The sequence below is a fragment of the Astyanax mexicanus genome, chromosome 19 (genome assembly GCF_023375975.1).
Source record: "Astyanax mexicanus isolate ESR-SI-001 chromosome 19, AstMex3_surface, whole genome shotgun sequence".
NCBI classification, from domain to species: Eukaryota; Metazoa; Chordata; class Actinopteri; order Characiformes; family Acestrorhamphidae; genus Astyanax; species Astyanax mexicanus.
The window spans coordinates 10,288,920-10,307,216 of record NC_064426.1 but is presented as its reverse complement, the minus strand read 5'-3'; the positions used below and the strand labels follow the sequence as shown (position 1 = coordinate 10,307,216).

Below are 18,297 nucleotides of genomic sequence, written 5' to 3'. Positions count from 1 at the left end.
CTCTCGGGTGGCAAGCTCATCCTTCAACCTGTGGCTGAGGCCTTGCTGGAACACAGCCTTAAGTGCCTCCTCGTTCCAGCCACTCTCTGCGGCCAGAGTACGAAACTCAATGGCATAATCTGCCACTGAGCCAGAGCCCTGGGAAAGGGCCAACAAACAGGTGGCCGCTTCCTTGCCTCCAACAGGGTTGTAAAATATCTGACGCAGGGCCGTCGCAAATCCCACAGCTGTTGCACAGTCTGGGGAGTTCTGCTCCCACAAGGCTGTAGCCCAAGCCAACGCCCGTCCACTTAGCAGAGAGATAAAGTAAGCCACCTTGGATCTCTCTGTTGGGAAACGGGATGGCTGTTGCTCAAAAACCAATGAGCATTGGAGCAAGAACCCCCTACATCCATCTGGATCCCCAGCGTACCTTTCGGGATTAGCCAGTTGAGTATTTGCTTGTACAGGGATGGGTTCTGTGGGGGGAGGCGCCCCGCTAGGCTGGGCAGGAGGTGACCCAGTGCTAGGGCGCAAGGTTTCACCTATGGCTGTCAGCTGCTGGGCCATCTCCTGCAGTAGCTGGTCATGGCGCCCTAGAGCAGCCCCCTGGTTTTGCAGGGCTAGCTTAATTTGTTCCACTCCTTTCTGTAACGGGACGGTCAGGGATCGGACCCAAGCGCAGAGAGGAAAACCCGTGAAAACAGGGTTTTATTTATTTATATTTAATTATTTATATATTTATTTATGTATGTATATTTATTTATTTGTATATTATATATTATGCTGTATTACTTTTATGTGTTTTTGCAAGTGATTTTGCAACTGCCCAGACCTGGGTTCGAACCAGCCATCTCTGGGTTACTAGCCCAACACTCTATCACTGCGCCACCAGGAGAGTGCAGGTGAGGGCTGGAATTACGCCCTTAAAAGCAATACAAGAAAAAGGCGGGAAAACAAACAAAGGAGACACCATGCGGTGTGGCTCAAACTAAAAAACTCTTCCCAAAAACCAAATAAACTTAAATTCACTTTTCTTTCTTTTCAGGTAGGTGGTGAACAATTCCACTCTACCAATTTTATTGCCAGCCCTTTGTCTAAGGCTTAGAAGGCTGTTTGTTTTGCCTTGGCTGGTCTTGACTTGATTGGGCTTTACTTGGCTGGACTTGGCTTGACTGAACTTGGCTGGACTTGACTTGACTGAACTTGACTGAACTTGACTGGACTTTGCTTTGCCTTTGTCTTTGTCTTTGCCTTTGCAGTAGTCTTTGCCTTTGTCTTTGTCTTTGCCTTTGCAGTAGTCTTTGCCTTTGTCTTTGCCTTTGCCTTGGGTGTGGTCTTTGCCTTTGTCTTTGTCTTTGTCGTTGTCAGAAGAATACCATACCGGTCAGCACGCAAAAAGGTGTGACAAAGGCAAGCAGGAAGTTCAGCCTTATATAGAGGAACCAGCAGGTGTGGATGTTTGGACCTGATTACCTCCTGGAACTCTGGGATTTGGAGTCTCCCTGGGGAACAGTGCCACGCCGCTGCCGCCCTCTGCTGGCAGCTGGCGGTGCAGCCTGACCCTGTACAAAGCGCCTGTTTTTTTTTTTTTTTACTTATTTTTGTATGTATATACTTTAAATATATTCACACCTAAGATATCTTTTCAAAAATAGTTAGATTAGAGTGTTTGTGAGTTAAAAGTATAAGAATATTGATGATAGTTCATTACATAGTTTATTATTTTGACAAAATTCATGAAGAGCATCAGGCGGATTTATTTTTCTTGATAATCAATAATCACACCTCTAGGATACATGTAGATACTAAAAACTGACACTCAGAGCAGCCTATACCTTTCAGTATTTTAATCAGGGCCAATATGGCCAATAATATTCCAACTAATAACAAAACTGATTTAGAGTTGATGAGAAAAACACTTTTATTAAGGACACACAAAGAAAGCCATATCTTTTTTTTTTGGCCTGGGTACTCAAAAAAAATGTTTAGTGCAAAATAGGTCCTTAGTAAAATGTGCAAGTAAAATAAAAATTATATATAAGTAGTGCGCACACCATACCTAGCTTTAGTTTGAGTGCAGGTAGTTTCACACTTTTTCTGTGGACGCTTTTAAGTCATTTACTGATATTATTTGGTTTGAAGCGTCATATAAATATGTTTGAAGCAATAAAAGTAAAAATGAATGGTTGGGGAAAAGCGAATTGCAGGTGTTTTGGGGAAAGTCCTTTTTTTAACACTTTGACGAATCAGTGGCGATGATGAAGTCATGTGATTTACTCAGAGACCTGAGAGTGAATGTAAATACAACTGATTATGTGTTTTGAGCAAATAAATAGAATTATGGAAGAATAAAACAAGAAACTTTGAAGGAAATCTTACTTTTTAGGTGTATTTCTCAATTGATTTCTATTTTTCTTTTTTCTATTTCTATTTTTTAAAAGAGTAAGTTCTGCCCTTTCTAATCTTATATAGCTTATGTTTATGTGTGAAGGGATTCCTGAGTAATTAAGCTGAGAACACAGGGTGTGATTTTGGACGTAAAATCCATCCATAGGGTTCTAAGGGTTAAAATAACTCAGGATGAAATGGTACGGAAGCCACATAAATATAGAATCATCTCTCCTACTTGCACAACTTACACTATTGCCTGTGCTCAGTTAGACCCAGCCAACATTATCTCGTGGGGCTCACATATGCAGAATGTGAGCTAGGTGTGATTCAGGTGGGCATGAGCTCTGAGCGGGTTTGTACTGGGACCCAGTTGGGTTTCCCAAATAAGCCCTGTCATTACAGCCCCCCTTAAAGATCGTATTTTATGGTTTTATCATTAATGTTGTGGTAGTCGCTATTATGAATGAATGCCCTGTGGGTCAGTTTTTGTGCTCCTGTTTCAGGCTGTTTTAGTCCAGTGTAGGAGTGGTCAGGAGTGGGAAGAACGACTTGATTTCAGCTCTTACTCATGAATATTCAATATGCAAACATTCCCGCCTCTCACTGGCTATCAGAACTGTGACACTCCTGCCACGGCTCTGGAGTGGGCAGTTGCAAGTAGGGGTGGGTGATATGACTCTAAAATAATATCACGATATTTCAGGGTATTTTTGCGATAACTTGGCAATATAGGAAAACTAAAATAATTCATTAATTTCAGGAATATAGTATAATGGTATAACAGTATAATCATAATGTGGCAAAATAATACAGCATAAAATAATATAATGCAGCAAAAAATATTGCAGAATATTTAGTGCATGCATATCGTCGCTGTCCAATTAAAAACACTGATCTCCAAAACAGAAAAAACCTTGTAAACTTTCAGTGGAATTCAATGTAAAAAGAGTTTATTTCAGGTCATTTTGAAGAGTTTCTATTAGTCTATGCATTAAGAATTTTTGGCACAGTGTAAGGGACAGTTTGTCTGTTCAAATTATGTAGTAAAAAAAAAAAAGAGATAAGTGTTTTTCATAGGACAGCAACGATATAAACTGCTAACTAAAACAAGTATACAATAAATACACTTAAAACTTCACAGTAAATAATGGACTACTTTTAAAACAGAACATCCCTATTATCACAATATGGATTTTTAATATCATGATATTTCTGTTTCACGATATATTGTATACAGTATAATATTGCCCACCCCTAGTTGCAAGCCAAGGTGGGCGGGGCTATGAACCCTAATTATGGGTTGGCGTCAGGCCGGGGGCTTTTCCTGGTTCACTTGTATTCCTGTTTATTTTCTTTTATTAGCTAATGCAGGCCTTGAGGAAGAACAGTGTCACATGCAGCATGAATTAAACTCACACTTTTAATATGGGTCCCCTCTAGGCATCATGTGCAGTGTACAACCATGTACAATTATTACTAATGCTGATGAGGCCAATAACTGCCATTTATATGTGAGCTGACATGGAACCCGAGAAACAAAACTTTCTAGACCCATTTGTGCTACCTGTTCAGGACACATTGGCATATAATCTGGGATTAATTATATGGAACAGTTTCGACAAGGAGACAGTTTGGGAATTGTGTTGTAAATTAGGCTGCTTTAATCAGTTAATATCAGCCCAAATCTTTAAAGAAGGATTACTATTATTAATTGAAATTGGCTTAACTCTCATTTAAAGTGTGTGAGAGCTGACATCCATATGTGTAGCCAATGTGGAACCTGTAGAAAAATAGTTTTTGTTTTCCAGTTGAGCAACGCATACAAGCCCCACATGGACATGTTATCTTGGTAATATTTTTATACCATATGCTTCTATGAAAAAGAGAATGTTTTAGTAAATGGGATTTTTTGGAAGTGGCAGTCTGTATTATTTAGTTTCTAAAGTGAAAGTAGAAGCATTTCTGAGTGGAGAAGGGATAAAATATTGTGTTTAATGGTACCAGCATGCTGGAACCAGCATCCCTGCTAAGCCTAATGTAGTTCTTCTAACCATGACACACGTTTTTACGTACTTACGTCACACGTACAGCCTCTCCAAGAGGATCCGGCTCAGTTTTACTGAACGTGAGCGGCTAGTGGAGCAATGGAGACTTCAGAAGAGGAATCTCAGAGCTCAGTGGCTCATTTACCCATAGTACAAACAAAGAAAGGAAGGAGGGAAGCTCTGAAGCCAAGAAGGAACGTGATAGAGTCCTTGCTAAAACCAGGATTAATTTTGGATTGGCGTTTAAACGGTGGAGAGAGCTCCGTGACCTGAAAGTCACCTGAAGTCCAGCATCCTGAAGTCACCTTTTGACCGTTATTGCTGACACTGGTGTTTGACAGGTTCTATTTAGAGCAGCTGTAAGATATTTGTAAGCAGCCTTCCTTCCTTATCACAACAGTGGACTGACGGGTCTGTAAAGAAAGTTGTTTCTTTCTGGCCATTTTAAAACCTGTAAGCAAGCCAACAACTGCTGATGCTTTAGATACTAAACTAACCTAAAATGTTGTGCTCCCTTTTATACTCACTTATTAGTGTAATGTTTTTCAGCTGTGCATCAAAATTGTGCAAGTGTGTGCTAACAAGATTTAGGCAGAGGATTGAGAATAGCTGATAATAGGACTATATGCAAAATAAGCCTCTATACACTGTAAAAAAACAAAACTTAAAATTGTTCTGCTTAATGTGATTTTTAAGTCAGCTGAATGAGAAATATTGAATTGCACCCTAAAATATAGCAAACTAATCACCCCAACTTACTTAATTAAGTTTCTTGTTAAAAGTTGGTCAAAATAAATAATCTGTGACAAAATTGACTAATTGTAGTTGAACCCTAGTCGAGGCCATGCCAACTACTCTGCACATGCTCAGTTTGACCCTTTATTTGATCGGGGTCTATGGAGCAATGTTAATCACACTATTTGCAGATTGGGCATGTCCTTTGCACACTGCAAAATTTGCACACTGTCTTGTTATTTATTATTCTTTGTCTGTATTGTGTTGTATTGTCTGTCTGCACTTTTGTACTGTTGCACTATTGTTCTGTCTACACTGTGTTTATGTGCACCATGGTCCCTGGAGGAACGTTGTTTCGTTTCACTGTGTACTCTGTATATAGCTGAAATGACAATAAAAACCACTTTGACTTTGACTTTGACTTTGACTTCCACCTCTCACTCACCATCAGTGTGTAAGCATTCTCTACAAGCTGCCTTCTCTTGGAATTTGCATATCTGTTATATAATAGTAACTGCCTGGCCTCAGTGTTTAAGCGCGTAAGAGCAGGTTACTATATTCTGTGTTGCCAAGTCAGTCTGGTTACGGTTGCATTAATTGCAATAGTTTTACATAACTGACAATAAGGTGGATATGTGATAGTCATAAATTCCAATTACCCAGTTGCTATGTTAAATTAACAAAAGTATAGTGTTGCACCCACAAAATGATTTTGATTCATGTAAAACAATTTATTGGCGCAATTTTTTTTAGTTGGTCCTAAGGGATGGTCAGCAAAACTTGCAATACACATTGTGTAGAAATTTTTAAGTTGGTGAGTTTTAATACATATGATCTGGGCTAAAGATTTCTGGATGGCACAACTGCATGTTTTTTTTTTCAAAACTTAAAAGAATGAGTTGGTCTCAAAACTCAAAAATGTAGTGCAGTAAGTTGCCTTAATATTTTGAGTTTTCTTAACTTTTTTATTTTTACAGTGTACAAAAATATGCTTTAATACAAATATTTTTATTACACCTAAATACACCTAAATTAATTGAGAAATGGACAATATTGTTTGTGAATTGCAGGAAAATGTGTTTTCTTTCAAAAAGGGGAAAATTTGCTAGTGATCCTAAACTTTTGACTGGTAGTGTAATTGATTTTGGCCTAAGTATCACCTTAAGTGCAATGGGACAGAACTGATCAGGTGTATGAAAGAGTGAAAGTTGCATGCACTGTTGAACAGGGTAAGGGTGTGGCCTGTGCTGTTGGTGCACTCACTCACTTGCACTTACAGTGTACGTGTTTCTCCATGTGTCCGTCCTGGGTGTGTTTGGGCTCCGCCTGCTTGCCAAATGGCCTTTGACCCCTCGAGTGTGGCGAACAGGTCAAAGGTCAATACTTCCTGAGTGGAGAGAAAAAGGCCTCCGCACTCCAAACAGCTCCGGAGGGCCGTGTTTACTCTGCTTGAGCAACACATAGCAGAGCTGTGCATTAGAGCCGGTGGAGGAGTGAATGGAGGTGAACTGCAGTGAATGGAGGTGAATGGAGGTGTTTGCCTGCAGTCTGGGTTTAGAGCGCATATGTTTGAACTGTGTGCTGTTGGAGTGTTTAAGGTGGGTGATCGATGTCTTGTTCGCCCCTTAAGACACACAATCACACACGTACACACACACACGTACACACACACATTCAGAACACACCCTGGGGAAGATCCTGGCGGGGCTGTTGTGGATTCCTCATGGCACTGAGAAAGAGAGAGTGCGAGAGAGCGCGCGAGAGAGATATTTTGGGAAGCGTAGCTCAAATCACATGGCCTTGAGTTTCCATCTAAGACACAATACAGCCTCAGTGTGAAGAGGACGGGAGACTGAAAGACAGAGGAAAAAAAACAAGAGAAAGAGAGAGGTAGAGTTTCACTGTAAAAGTTCTACTTTAAAAGCTTTACTTGAGCATTATTTAGGCATAAACCTGTAAAATGAGGGAGAATAAAGCGATAGAATAGCTAAAGGCAACAAAAACGAGAGAAACAAAGAAGCAACAAAAGCTCCATATGATCAGCACATGGGTATGCTGTAATCCTGGATGCACTCATTATCACAGCACACGGAAGAAATTAAACCGAGGAAGAGGGAGAGAGGAGAGGGGGGAGAGAGAGAGAGCAGAACACAGAGAGAGAGAGAGAGCAGAACAGAGAGGGAGAGAGAGAGAGAGAGAGAGAGAGAGTGCTGAAGGGGGAGAAAAAAAGGGAAGTACAAGGAAAAAAGAGAAGGTTTTGAAGGAGAACGGCTGAGGCTACATGTGGCTGCAGAGGGTGTGAGCGGGTGTGTGTATGTGAGCGTTTCAGGCTATGGAGGGGGACAAAATCGCAGGTAAGTTAAAGGCTGAGTGCCAAATCCTTTGCTTTTTTTTGTGGAACGTGACCTTACAGCACCTTGCTGCTCACTGTAGTGTTTTTCCACTCTTCTGCTAAACTGTTACTTTGGCTCAGCTTTGGTCTTTCTCTGCCGTGTCTATTGACAGGGTTTCTCCAGATCTATACACATTAATAACATTACTTTAAAAGAACAGATTTCAGCTTTTCTTGTTTGGAAAAAGGCAGTTTGTGCTGTACTACTTTTGTCCCTGGTGGCATCGCCTTTGTGGGTTTGTGATCTGTCCTCCTGGCAGAGCTGGATTTTCCATAGGCTTTGACTAAGAGAGGAAAACATCCAGGCTGTAATAGCTAGCTGTAATAAAAATGTGTGTGTGTGTGTGTTTGTGCATGAGTGTGTGTGTATGTGTGTCAGAGTACCTCTAAAATGCTCTCAGACTACTAGCCCATATGTGGGATGTGTCAGTCAGGCAATGACATTAGCAGTGACTCTGCTTCTGAATGAAGAACTGGAGGATAAAACAATAAGGAGCAAAGTACAAAGTGATAACAACACCTTCTGGCTATAAAACCACTAGACTGTGTCTCACTGTCTGACTATCTGTCTCACTTCCGGCCTTTAGAGGTCCAGTTTGAGTCTCAGAAGTAGTTCTCACTGAATCCCATTGAAGCCTGAAAATAGACCTCAACCAGAAATGTGACGATGCAAGACTGACCTGGCTTTTGTCTTTCGTCTAAACCAGACTGTCGCCCAACATCATTCTGTCTGAACCCAACTATAGCCTGACAACTTTTAGTCTAACACTTACTTGAACCCTGTAGATTGACAACTTTCAGTGTGAACCAGCCTGTAAACTGACAATAATCTGTCTGAACCCAACTGTAGACTGACAACATACAGTCTAACCCTGACTGTAGACTGACAACATTCTGTCTGAAACTGACTGTAGACTGACAACATACAGTTTAAACCTGACTGTAGACTGACAACATACAGTTTAAACCTGACTGTAGACTGACAACATACAGTTTAAACCCGACTACAACCCGACAACTTACTGTCTGAAGCCGACTGTAGCTTGACCACCCCATGTCTTTATTCTATTTACAGGTACTGTTTGTCAAAAAGGTGAAACATTTGTCTCAGTTCTCAATTGGTTCATGTTCTGTAAGGAGGTATACGTGCTGGACTAAATATACTTTTCATGTCTTTCCTGGTTAAAAGTGTAATTTTAACTTTTTTTTTGGTTCATCTCATCTCCAACAAGGTTGGGGTTTGGTCAAATCCCATTCTATGCAGTGGTTAAATCCTGAACTGTACCAAGAGATCTGTGCCTTAAGAATGGCTCAGCTTGACACACAGGAATAGGACTGAAGCTAATAAAGCATTTGCTTGTTTACAGTAAATTTAATTTTAGATAAATTTAAGTAACTTCAACTCAATTTCAAGACTTAAATGTTACATAGAGTATACTAAAAAGAATGTATTACATTTCATCCACGTGTTGAGACAGTGAGACTTGGTCTGTTTACAAAATAAATAATTAAGATCATGTAAATATTTGAATGTGTGTTTTAACTAGAAATATTTAAATTTCAGGAATTATAATATATTATGTTTCATACATTATTTGAGTAATACTGTATAAATGAAGTAATTGTAATTAGGTAATTTAAGTCTTGAAACCGAGTTGAAGTTACTTAAATTTATCTGAAATTAAATGTACTTAAAAAAGCAAATGCAGAAAGTTACGAATAATTTTGTTCAGTGTACAGCGCTATCCAGGCTCAAAGTAGCTCCACGCCTCCTTGATAGAATCCGGAGAGCCCTGACATTTAAATCGAAGCATTAATAACTTTAAAACGGCATAAAAAGTTTATTAAAACCACTGTTTACATTCCATAGCGCTTATTTGTAGCTGTGGGTGCCGCCATTACTGTACTGATAATGACAGACATACAAATGTATAGACTCTGCATATCCTGCCTCATGGTGCCAGCTGCAACGCCAGGAGGCAGGCTATGCAGAGTCTATGTATATATGTCTATGTCTATGACATTATCAGTACAAAGATGGCGGCGCCCGGAGATTTACCTGCACTATGGGATGTAAACAGTGTTTTTTAATAAACTTCTTTTGTGCGCTTTTAAAGTTATTAATGCCTCAATTAATAGTAGAATAGTATAAGTATTTAGTTTGTAGCTTGTTAAATATGGCACTTTTTCTCAAAACTAGAAACTTTTAGCTGTGTTCTGTACTCTATGACCAATATAAGCTCACTGTATAGTTGAGAACCTATTTAAAAAAAACACTAATTGTTATTTTTAGAATTGTAGAATATTAAGTGACAGTTCTTGCAAAAAATCGTATTTAATTTAAATTAGAAATTTTAAATATAAAGAAAAATTATCTATGCACAAGAAATTGGTCTCACTACTGAGCTTGGAGAAAGACCTCTTTTAAAAATGGATGAATGGTGGCCAACATCAGATCACTCTATGGGATAGACTTTGAGAAACACGAACATGAAAAGTGAACTTGACCCAATTTCTGAGAATATTGAGAAATGATACGTGATGAGTGAACCCATCCAAACTCTGAACAGTTGGGACCAGTTGGCTTCTGGAAATATTTCAAGCTGCAGTGCAGAATGCCCAGCTGATAGATTCTGCAGCGAGGCGGGATGGGGACAGGGAGAGAGGGATGAATAGCGGGGACAGATGGAGAACAGAATGAGAGTGGATGAATGTAGTCTAGGGGGATGGCGGACAGATATCTGTGTGCATGTGTGTGTGAGTGTGTGTGTGCACAGTCCAGGCAGCCACGAAGGGGAAGTGCATTCCCAGCTGTGTGTATGGATTTACTCTTCAAGCCGTCCAACAGCAACGGATTTAGACTCCATTCACACACAATACAAGCAACACTAACATTTTTTGATCCAGTCAATTACCAAGGACAAGGATCGTCATGATTGGTGCTTTAATTATTTCAAGACAATGTAAACACACTGACTTGAAACACATTATACATGTATTACATATGTATTTATTCAGAAATCTAACCACCACACAAACCAGCTGTTAGAAAGAAATTGTTGAAGTTGAATAACTTGTTGCCTCATCTTTGCAGCAATAATCTTAACCTTCTTATTTGTGGCCAAACAATTTGGCTCCACTGGAGAACTGTTCTCATTCAGATAAATTGGCAGGACTTTGAGCATGAACTGCTTTTCCTGCCGCAGCATCTCTGCTGGGTTCAAGTCAGGACTTTGACAAAGTCAGAACATGCTTCTTTTCAGCAGATCAGATGTGAATCTTCTTTTCTGTATTAGATCACTGATTCTTATAAACCAACTGCATTTGGGCTTCTGCTCATGGACAGATAGACAAAGAGTCTACTAAGGAAATTCTGTGATACAGATAAGATTTCATGGCTGTTTCGTTATTAGTGTGTTGTAGTGCTCCCAAGTCCTAAAGCACCGACAACTTTGATACTACCACCACCATGTTTAAAAAAACGGTATCTTCTTGTTTTTGTGAACCTGGTGTGCATCTTACCACACAAAGGTAAGAAGTCAAATATGATGCAGAGGGGACATATTGGGCCATATCGTACAACTTGCGCAAAGCATGCCGAGATGTTCTTTGCTGTCTTACACCCTGTCAACAGTCTATTTTCACGTCTTGCTCCCGCACCGTTACAATAGTGTCTGAGTTTAGGAATAAATCTACACTGATGGGTGTGGTGGTCTGGAAGCAAAGTGTGTTCAGGTAAATTTCTGGCGTTTTTCTATCTTGGTGGCAGAAAACGCATAGATGCTCCACTGACCGTTTTTAAACCCTGACAACAGTTAACAGTCATCCATCCGTACCTATTTTCTTGGCTATGCAGGTGCGTATACCCCCGCTTGTTAAACACACACACACACACACACACACATATGCACTGCAGCACACAAATCCAGCTTTTACATCAATAGTAAACAGATTAAAGAATAAAACAACACTGATGTTCCCTTAAATTACCTGCAACCCCTGTTAGCAGAGTAGCTATGTGTCTAATTCAACATTTCTTTCTTAGTGACAGCATGTGCCTGCTTTACCTCCCTTGTCCAGTATCCTTATTACAATTTTAGAGAAGGGTCGGAACACCCCTATTTTCTCATTGGCTAAAACAAGAACAACCCCTCATTCTCATTGGTTTTAGTTTCAAGCACTTTGTTTCGGTCAAGCAATAAGCAAAATTATGATACAGACACCCACAGACAGGCAGATGGTGTGCAGAATCTAGCTGGTCGGCCGGATGAGTTAGCTTGCTACCTAATGTTAGCTAGCTAATAACTACATCAACTTGCGTTCAGCAGCTGGCTATGCCAGTTAGTTTTAAGGTCCCCTGTCAAACAGATGCACCTTACGCAAATATTTTCACCACCTTATCTCCCAGTGGTGGACTGTCTGTGTTAATGCTGATATTGATTTATAGGTAGCTAGCTAAAATAAAAGGGGTTTGAGGCAAATATAGGTCATGATTCTGGTGAAGAAATAGTAAACTAAACTGAGGGAAACAGTTTTTTATTTGAAAACAACAAAATTTGTTCATAAGGAGAAGATTATCCACTACAAAACCAGTAGACTAACCAATGAACCAAACTAATAACCAAAACATCATTAACTCAAAGAAATCACATACAATTTAAATAATTTCTTATTCAATTATGAAAAAATGGTTAAGAGCAGTTATAAAACATTTTACTTAACCACTATAAAGTCAGTGCAGAGTCCTCGGGCACATGTGAGCATAACAACCAACCTTACAAGACCTTGTAAAGTTAAATGTTAATAGTTTCGCCCCACTTTCCTGAAGTAAGAAAAACACATCTCTGATAGTGCACTCTTTCTGTGGCTTCTTTCAGTGGCTAAGTTGTTTTAGGTCAAGCTCATTAAAAGTTTAAAACATTGAATTTAGATCAGATTAAGATCTTCTGCAGTCAGACAAATATAAAGAGTTATTTTGGTTTACACTGATAAGTCGTGACTTTGTTACCAGTGAAGAAAATAATGTTAATTATGGCCTAATTCTTTTTCTCATTTGTACATTGGGATGTGGTTATCCAGCCCCGCCCTACGAAATGGGCCAACCCCTTTAGAGCCAGACACACCGTCCAAAAAAAAAAGAAAATAAATAAATAATTAAAGTGCTTAATTAGCAGCTACAAGCGGTGCAGTCTGCTAGTCTGTTGTAACTGCTGAACTTTTCTTTTTTTTTTGTTATAAGGAAAATGACTATAATACATTGAAACTACATTAAACTAAGATATTGCAATGGTTTTTGTAATTACATGTAAATTATTGTATGAAGATTTCTTATCCACAATATAGGGATAATGATTTAATATATTTTGACATATTTCAATATTGTAAGCAAGAGTATATATTGTTTGTCTTGTTCTGGCTACTGTGCTTGTGTAGATCTCCATATTGTGCGTGTTTGGGGGGGGGGGTGTTGCCTTCCCCACTAGCACGTTAACCTTTCTCAGCTCGCAGAATAACCAGACTGTCTGTCAGTCTGCTTGCTCTGGACTTTGAACTACTCGACAAAGACTCCACTTCCCAGCATGCACTCACACCGACTTCCCTGACTCTGCTGAGTATGTGACTCTATGGTGTTCTTGCTCCCCCAGTTACTGATTGTTTACACTTGGCCTGTCTAGTATAAATACCCCTGTGTTTTCTTTGTCCCTCGCCAGGTATTGAATATAGTTATCTAACTCTTCTACAAAGCATTTCCTTTTACCATGTATGACCCGATTTTGCCTGACTACGCTCTGGTATCTGGTATGTTGTTTATATTTGCTGCTTTACTGTTACTGACCCTGCCTGTCCCTTACTACTCCTGTAAGCCTAGCCCCTACTAGTGATTGTTCCTCTAATTTATTAGATCTCTGCTGAAGCAATGTGCATATACATATTAGTGCGCAAACAGGCCGTTTTAGGGACTGATTTATTTACTCAAGATCCAATCCAAATGTGATCCAAACAAAAAAATCCGAATTAATTAATGAGTTTTGTAATCTGTGTAACATGAACGGAGGCAAAGTAAGCTGGTGTTGGTGGCATATTACTCCTTTTTTGCATATGTTGTATACCAACCCCATGTCACTGTATATTTTTTGGATAACTGATAGGCAGCTTTGTGCTGTCACTGGTGTCTCACTGCTTTCATGCAGCATCTGTTTCCTTTCTGATTAATAGCGTTCACATAAATATCTCAAGCTTTTTATCTCAACTGATGTCCAGCAGAGGCCTGCAGAACACATGAACTTCTGTGACCAAAATGTGTGAGTGGCACATGTGTCAGGGACTCTTCTTGTTGTACTGCTGTGAACATCTGCACACTGCTAGCAGACTCTTCCCTTCTTACATCTTCATACCAGAAAACTCTCCCTCTACAGAAAATAATATCATTAAATAATGTAAGGATTCAGGAATTTCAGTGTTTGATGTACAAGGACACAAACCTAAGCTAAAAAAAAGATTTCTGATCCCTCAGATGATGCTGCACCAAGAACAGTCTTTTAACAACAGATGATGAACCACAAAGACAAGAGATTAGTTTAGCAATCCTTTGTCAAGCACTACAATACAGAGTTGCAATCACTAATACTGCTTAAAACAGTGCAAAACAGAAGCCTTATGTTAACCATGCCCAAAAGCAGTGTCATTTTTTCTGTGTATTATGGTCAGAAAAATTAGTATTCTGCATGTTTTTAGAAGAATTTAAAAACAAATGCAGAAAAATATTTTAGTAGTGTATTATTTTCTGCTGTATTTAATTTAATGTATATAAATGTACATGAAAATGGGCTAATTTAACATTCACAACTCCTTATTAAAAAGTGTCAAAATATACAAATTTGACAGAATGTGATTTATACTTTTTAATGTGATTTATTTTATGTGTTTTAAAGTAGTCAATCATGTTCACAATTTCAAAATCAAAATTTTGTAGTGTGTAGTATAACAGGAGAGGTAAGTACAGTAGGCTGATACAGTGTAGTATAATTATGCTCTGTAGAAGCTTTCTGTCCAAATTGCTTAACTTAGATTTACCACAAGGGGGCAGTGCTGTTCTCCACAACATTAACTCTAAATATTTCTCTCTCTCTGTCTCTTTCTCTCTCTCTCTCTCTCTCTCTCTCTCTCTAGATTATTTTTCCAGCGTTCAGGCGTTCTGGATTTTATTGGCGAAATGTTAGTCCACTCAGCTTCCTCCTACAGCCTGATTTTCTGTTTTATGAGGGTTGCCATGGCGATTTAACTAACTAAATGCATAAATAAACAAATATATGCATTTTGTTTAATTAACAAATTGTGTTGAAAAAAGTTGAGCTTGAACATAAGTATGTTTTAAAAATCAGAGTATTAGAACATGTATTAAATCTATTATTAATAGATATGTATAAAGTGTTAGTAAAAGTGCTCTATCAAAAAAACGTTTTTTAAGCTTCACACATGAGGGGAATTGCTTAAGTATTCAACATTTTTGTACATGCAGTTTATAGTAAAATGTAGTACTGAAGTACTGAAAGTAAAAGTACAGCACCATGTTATGTAATTGTTACAGAAATTAGTGTAAAGTTGTCAGAGTAAAGGCAGAACTGGAGTAGCGAGGTCTTCAGCTTGATCTCCTGATTCACTTAATGAAGAGCATCACATTTAGTGATAATTTGGTTTTGGAATGATGTACTGATGCAGGACAGATACAGCATTTTAGTACTTAAGGAGTTTTTTTTAGTACACTAAAAAAAAAGGTCACACTATAATATTTCGTTGGATCGCCTTTATCTTTGATTGCAGCACTCATTCACTGTGGCATTGTTTCAGTAAACTTTTGCAATGTTACAAGATTTACTTCAATCCAGTGTTGCATTAATTTTTCACCAAGATCTTGCAGCAGCATTGATGATGGTAGAGTCTGACCACTGCACAAAGCAGCTCTTCTCCATCCAGCACATCCCAAACATTCTCAATGAGGTTAAGATCTGGTGAAAATGATGATCTCATGCTCCCTGAATCACTCTTTCACAATTCCAGCCCCATGAATGCAGGAAGCGTCATCTTGGAATATGGCCGTGTCATCAGAGAAGAAAAAATCCATTGATGGAATAACCTGGTCTATATTCAGTATACTCAGGTAGTCAGCTGACCTCATTCTTTCAGCACATACTGTTACTGAACCTAAACCTGCAGACCAACTGCAGCATCAACCCCACATGGGAAGTCTGTTATTTACATTATTAACACTGGACTAGTAAAGTGCCTATAATGAAGATTTAGAAAGTTGCCTTTTTATAAATGATTTATTAAACTCATTTTTTCAGTTCTGAGGTCCAGCTGTCTGCTGCTCTTCCTCCTCAGTCAGGTGAGCGCTGTGCTGCGTAATATTTTGCTGTTGCTATGTAAACATGGCCTTGTAACACAGGCAGCCAAACACACCAGGCCTGCAGTTCAGAGCACCTGGAGAACAATTCATGACAGAGGTGTGTGTGTGTGTGTCCATGTGGCAGTTCTATTCAGTGCTGATATATCTCCACAGCCAACAGCTTCAGACACACATACACACACATTTGCTCTTTAAAGGTCTCATAGTGCGATTTTTACCTTGACCTTGAACACAGAACTGTAGGTAACAGTGCAGGTGTTACAGTGCAGTGCACACACACACACACACACACACATAGTCACACAGGAGGGCAGTGTTTAATTTGGCTGAGCTGAGGACCCGGTGTGTTTGGAAAAGTTTAGAGGAGTTTGAGAAGGTCATTATGAACACTCAGTTAATGAGCAGCAGAACAGCGTCATACACACAGCTCTGATTAACACAGGGGGTCAGGATTCATCACTCAATTAACTCAAGGTAACTCAATCACCCTTATACTGTTTATTAGTGTTTATAGTGTTTATTATTTAGCATGTATAGCCTCTCATTGCTACAACTTTTAGTTTCTAAAACCTAAAAGTCATTCAAGTTATTATATAATAACTTAATAATCCCAGAATTATTCCAAACCTTAAGCCCATCTTTAATCGTAGCTTTAAACTTAACACAAACCCTTGTGTTTAACCCTTGCCCTGACTATAACCCTAACCCTAGACCTAGACCCTAGGAGGGCAAACCTAGACCTAGACCCAACTCTAACTCTAAATCTGAACCTAAATCTTACTTTTAAACATTACTGTATTTTTTGCACGATAGGACACACTTAAAATCCTTTAATTTTCCCAAAAATCGACAGTGTGCCTTTAAATCCGGTGCGCTTTACCAGTCAGGTTATAAGGAGTTAAAGCCACTCCGTTATACAGGAGTTTCAGTTTAGGTCTCCAGCAGTATTAGCATTAGCTGCTAACTGCGCTAAGAGCTAGCTCTTTGGTTATCCAGAGGTGAGTATTAACGGACTGTTTATCGTGTTAAAACAAGCTACGTGGGACGATCCGCTAGCTAATATAGCCCTGGCTTACTGGAACACTCAGGATTCCTCAGTGTAGCTCTGTCAGTTGGCAGCGCTAGCGGTTAGCCGTTAATGCTAATGCTTTAGTGGAAATCTAGAAATCTAAGTTTACTGTAAATAAACAGAAGCGATTTACTCACCCGAATAAACAGTTTTCAGGAGAGAAATCTGTGTAGATTAAGATCCAGAACTCGTTTGACTGGTCTTTTTTGCCTGGAAAACATGGCGACACCCCTGTTCCTACTACTAGTTACTGTGTGTTACTACTAGTAATGTGCCTTAAAATCCAGAGTGATTTATGTATAAAAATAGACCACAAAATAGACGTTTATTGATAGTGCATCTTATAATCTGGTGTGCCTTATAGTGCAAAAAATACGGTAACACAACGGTAAACAACTATTTTTTAATGTAAAGATGTAATGGAGTAATGATGCCAAGATACAAAGGAACACTCACAGTGGTAAACCATGATACTAACAGCTGGCATCAGCCGAGTTGAAGATGTGATGCTAACAGACACAGCAGCACTGCTTAGAAAGTTTGAAATGGGTTAGCCACAATGCTAACAGCTGACCATAGCAGAGTTGGAGCCGCAGCGGTACCAGACACAACATCCAGGCTTGGAAGCTTTGGAACAAGTTAACCATAAATCTTGCTGCAGGTTTTAGCATGGTTGAAGCTGTTGAATACTAACAGATACACCAGCCAGGTTCAAAAGATTTGAAGTGAGTTATCTACAATGCTAACAGCTGTTCTCAGCAGCTGCTATGCTAAAAGGACTACCAGTTTAGTTTGGCAAGGTTTGAAGCGGTGTGTTAGCTTTTAATTCTATTCCTAACCTCTATCCCTAAACTTTAAACCACCTTTTTCTTTAACTCTAACTAAAGAAAGTCATCAGAAAGTAAATAAATCAAAATCAGTTAACTCAAAATTAAGTTGATGATAATCAAGTTGTAAGCAATCCAGAAATGTTGTATTGTTTTCTTATTATAAAGGAGTATATATTAGTTGTATTATTAATTTATTAACTAATAAGTAAGCTGCACAGTTTGTAAATCTTAATTGGACGTAATGTTATTTTTCAGAAGGTTAAAAGCTATAATTGAATTGTGTTTGTGTATGAAAATGGGTGTAAATGTGTTCTCTGTGGAAGATGGAGGTGATTCAATTACAACACTAAGAACTTCAGCTGTATACAGAATTGTTGTAGCTTTAAAACAGGATAACAATTGTTACTGACCATGTGTTGCTGCTGTGGGCAGCTGCTGTCTGTGTA

General features: G+C 39.0%; 1 protein-coding gene across 2 annotated transcripts in view; it reads left to right on the top strand.

Moving 5' to 3' along the window:
- The window catches only part of septin9a (septin 9a), a 167,029-nt gene that overhangs the window by 42,412 nt on the left and 106,320 nt on the right, over positions 1 to 18,297 (top strand). Inside the window, exon 1 of one of the 2 annotated variants that reach the window (XM_022671938.2) lies at positions 7,409 to 7,507. The exons of the other annotated variant lie outside the window; for it this stretch is intronic. Within the exon in view, the coding sequence (XP_022527659.1) occupies positions 7,486 to 7,507 (22 nt within the window). The 5' untranslated portion in view covers positions 7,409 to 7,485. Of the gene's footprint in view, positions 1 to 7,408; positions 7,508 to 18,297 lie in introns of those variants that run through there. 2 annotated transcript variants of the gene reach the window in all.